The sequence below is a fragment of the Mus caroli genome, chromosome 6 (assembly GCF_900094665.2).
Source record: "Mus caroli chromosome 6, CAROLI_EIJ_v1.1, whole genome shotgun sequence".
In the NCBI taxonomy this organism is placed as follows: domain Eukaryota; kingdom Metazoa; phylum Chordata; class Mammalia; order Rodentia; family Muridae; genus Mus; species Mus caroli.
The window spans coordinates 120,867,315-120,868,803 of record NC_034575.1 but is presented as its reverse complement, the minus strand read 5'-3'; the positions used below and the strand labels follow the sequence as shown (position 1 = coordinate 120,868,803).

General features: G+C 50.1%; 1 protein-coding gene across 1 annotated transcript in view; it reads left to right on the top strand.

The window, feature by feature from the left end:
* Ncapd2 (non-SMC condensin I complex subunit D2) overlaps nucleotides 1-1,489 on the top strand; it is a 22,846-nt gene that overhangs the window by 12,766 nt on the left and 8,591 nt on the right. The window contains exons 13-14 of the mRNA XM_029478268.1: nucleotides 251-425; nucleotides 658-742. Of these exons, the coding sequence (XP_029334128.1) occupies nucleotides 251-425; nucleotides 658-742 (260 nt within the window). The remainder of the gene's footprint in view (nucleotides 1-250; nucleotides 426-657; nucleotides 743-1,489) is intronic.

The window sequence follows — 1,489 nt, the reverse complement described above, 5'->3', positions numbered from 1 at the left end:
TGGCCTCGAACTCAGAAATCCGCCTGCCTCTGCCTCCCGAGTGCTGGGATTAAAGGCGTGCGCCACCACGCCCGGCCACTGTTCACATTTTATAGTTACTTTGTTTAGCTGTGTCATGAGAAGGCATTCATTCTAGCGTCGTTCTCAGGGCCTGGGACAGTGACCTCTCCAGCCATGTGTTACCAAGGGTTCNGTCTACGGGTATTATGACGTTTGCCAAGTAGATGGTGATGTTTGTATCTGTTCTCAGTGGTGCAGGAGGTGATTGAGTTCTTTGTGATGGTATTCCAATTTGGGGTACCTCAGGCCCTGTTTGGGGTACGCCGCATGCTGCCTCTCATCTGGTCTAAGGAGCCTGGTGTCCGGGAAGCCGTGCTTAGTGCATACCGCCAACTCTACCTCAACCCGAAAGGGGACTCGGCCAGGTACGTGGGGTTCCTTGTCTTTGTTAACTTTTCTAAGGTCAGCTTCTCACAGGATTTCCTAGTCTTCTGAAGGAGGAGTTCTAGGGGCGTTCTGAACTCATGGATGGGTCTATACCAGNCTTGGGGTGCACTTGTGCTGGGGTCTGCTCTAAGCACTCATTTAACCTAACAGCCTATTTGCCAAGTTCAGAGTCCCAATCCTAGTGACNACTGATCGCTGTTGTTCCTACAGAGCCAAGGCGCAGACTTTGATTCACAACCTCTCGCTGTTGTTAGTGGATGCCTCCGTCGGGACCATTCAGTGTCTTGAGGAAATTGTAAGTCCACTCGGTCTTCTTCNCATTCCACAGTACAGTTAGAGGCTGTTTCCTGTGTGGGGAGATCTGCTCAGCTCCACAAAGAAGTTGAAGAGTCATTGCTTTCCCGTTCCCAACTTTTTGTTTCCTGTTTGTTTGCTGTTGGTTCGAGGCAGTTGTCTCACTGCGTAGCCCAGGCTGACCTCAAACTCATAGTCCTGTCACAGCTTCCTCAGTGTTCACATTCAGGTGTGTGCTACAATGCCCAAATTTAAAGAGACCAGTGGTTTGGTTATAGAGAAAGAAAGAAAGAAAGAAAGAAAGAAAGAAAGAAAGAAAGAAAGAAAGAAAGAAAGAAAGAAAGAAAGAAAGAAAGAAGAGGAAGGGAGGGGAGGGGAGGGAAGGGGAGAGGAAGAGAAGAGAAGAGGAGAGGAGAGGAGAGGAGAGGAGAGGAGAGGAAAGAAAGAGAGAGAGAAAGAAAGAACCCCACAAAACACGTTTAGAAAACTGTAGGAAGTCAGTAAGTGTTCAGCTCCAGAGCCGGTGCATAGGTGTACCAGCAGGGGAACACGTGCTGTTTACTGTGGGCCGGGCGCTTTTCGCACCCCCACTCAGCTGCAACTCTGGAGTCGCCCCTGTGTAAGGAGGGTGAGGACCTTTGAGGGAGGCTCGNGGAGAGGTCTGGGAAGGTGACTGGCTGCAGCCAGTTTTGTCTTACACACACAGCATAGGAGCTCCAGAAAAGATGCTCAGCCTCTGGGTAATGGA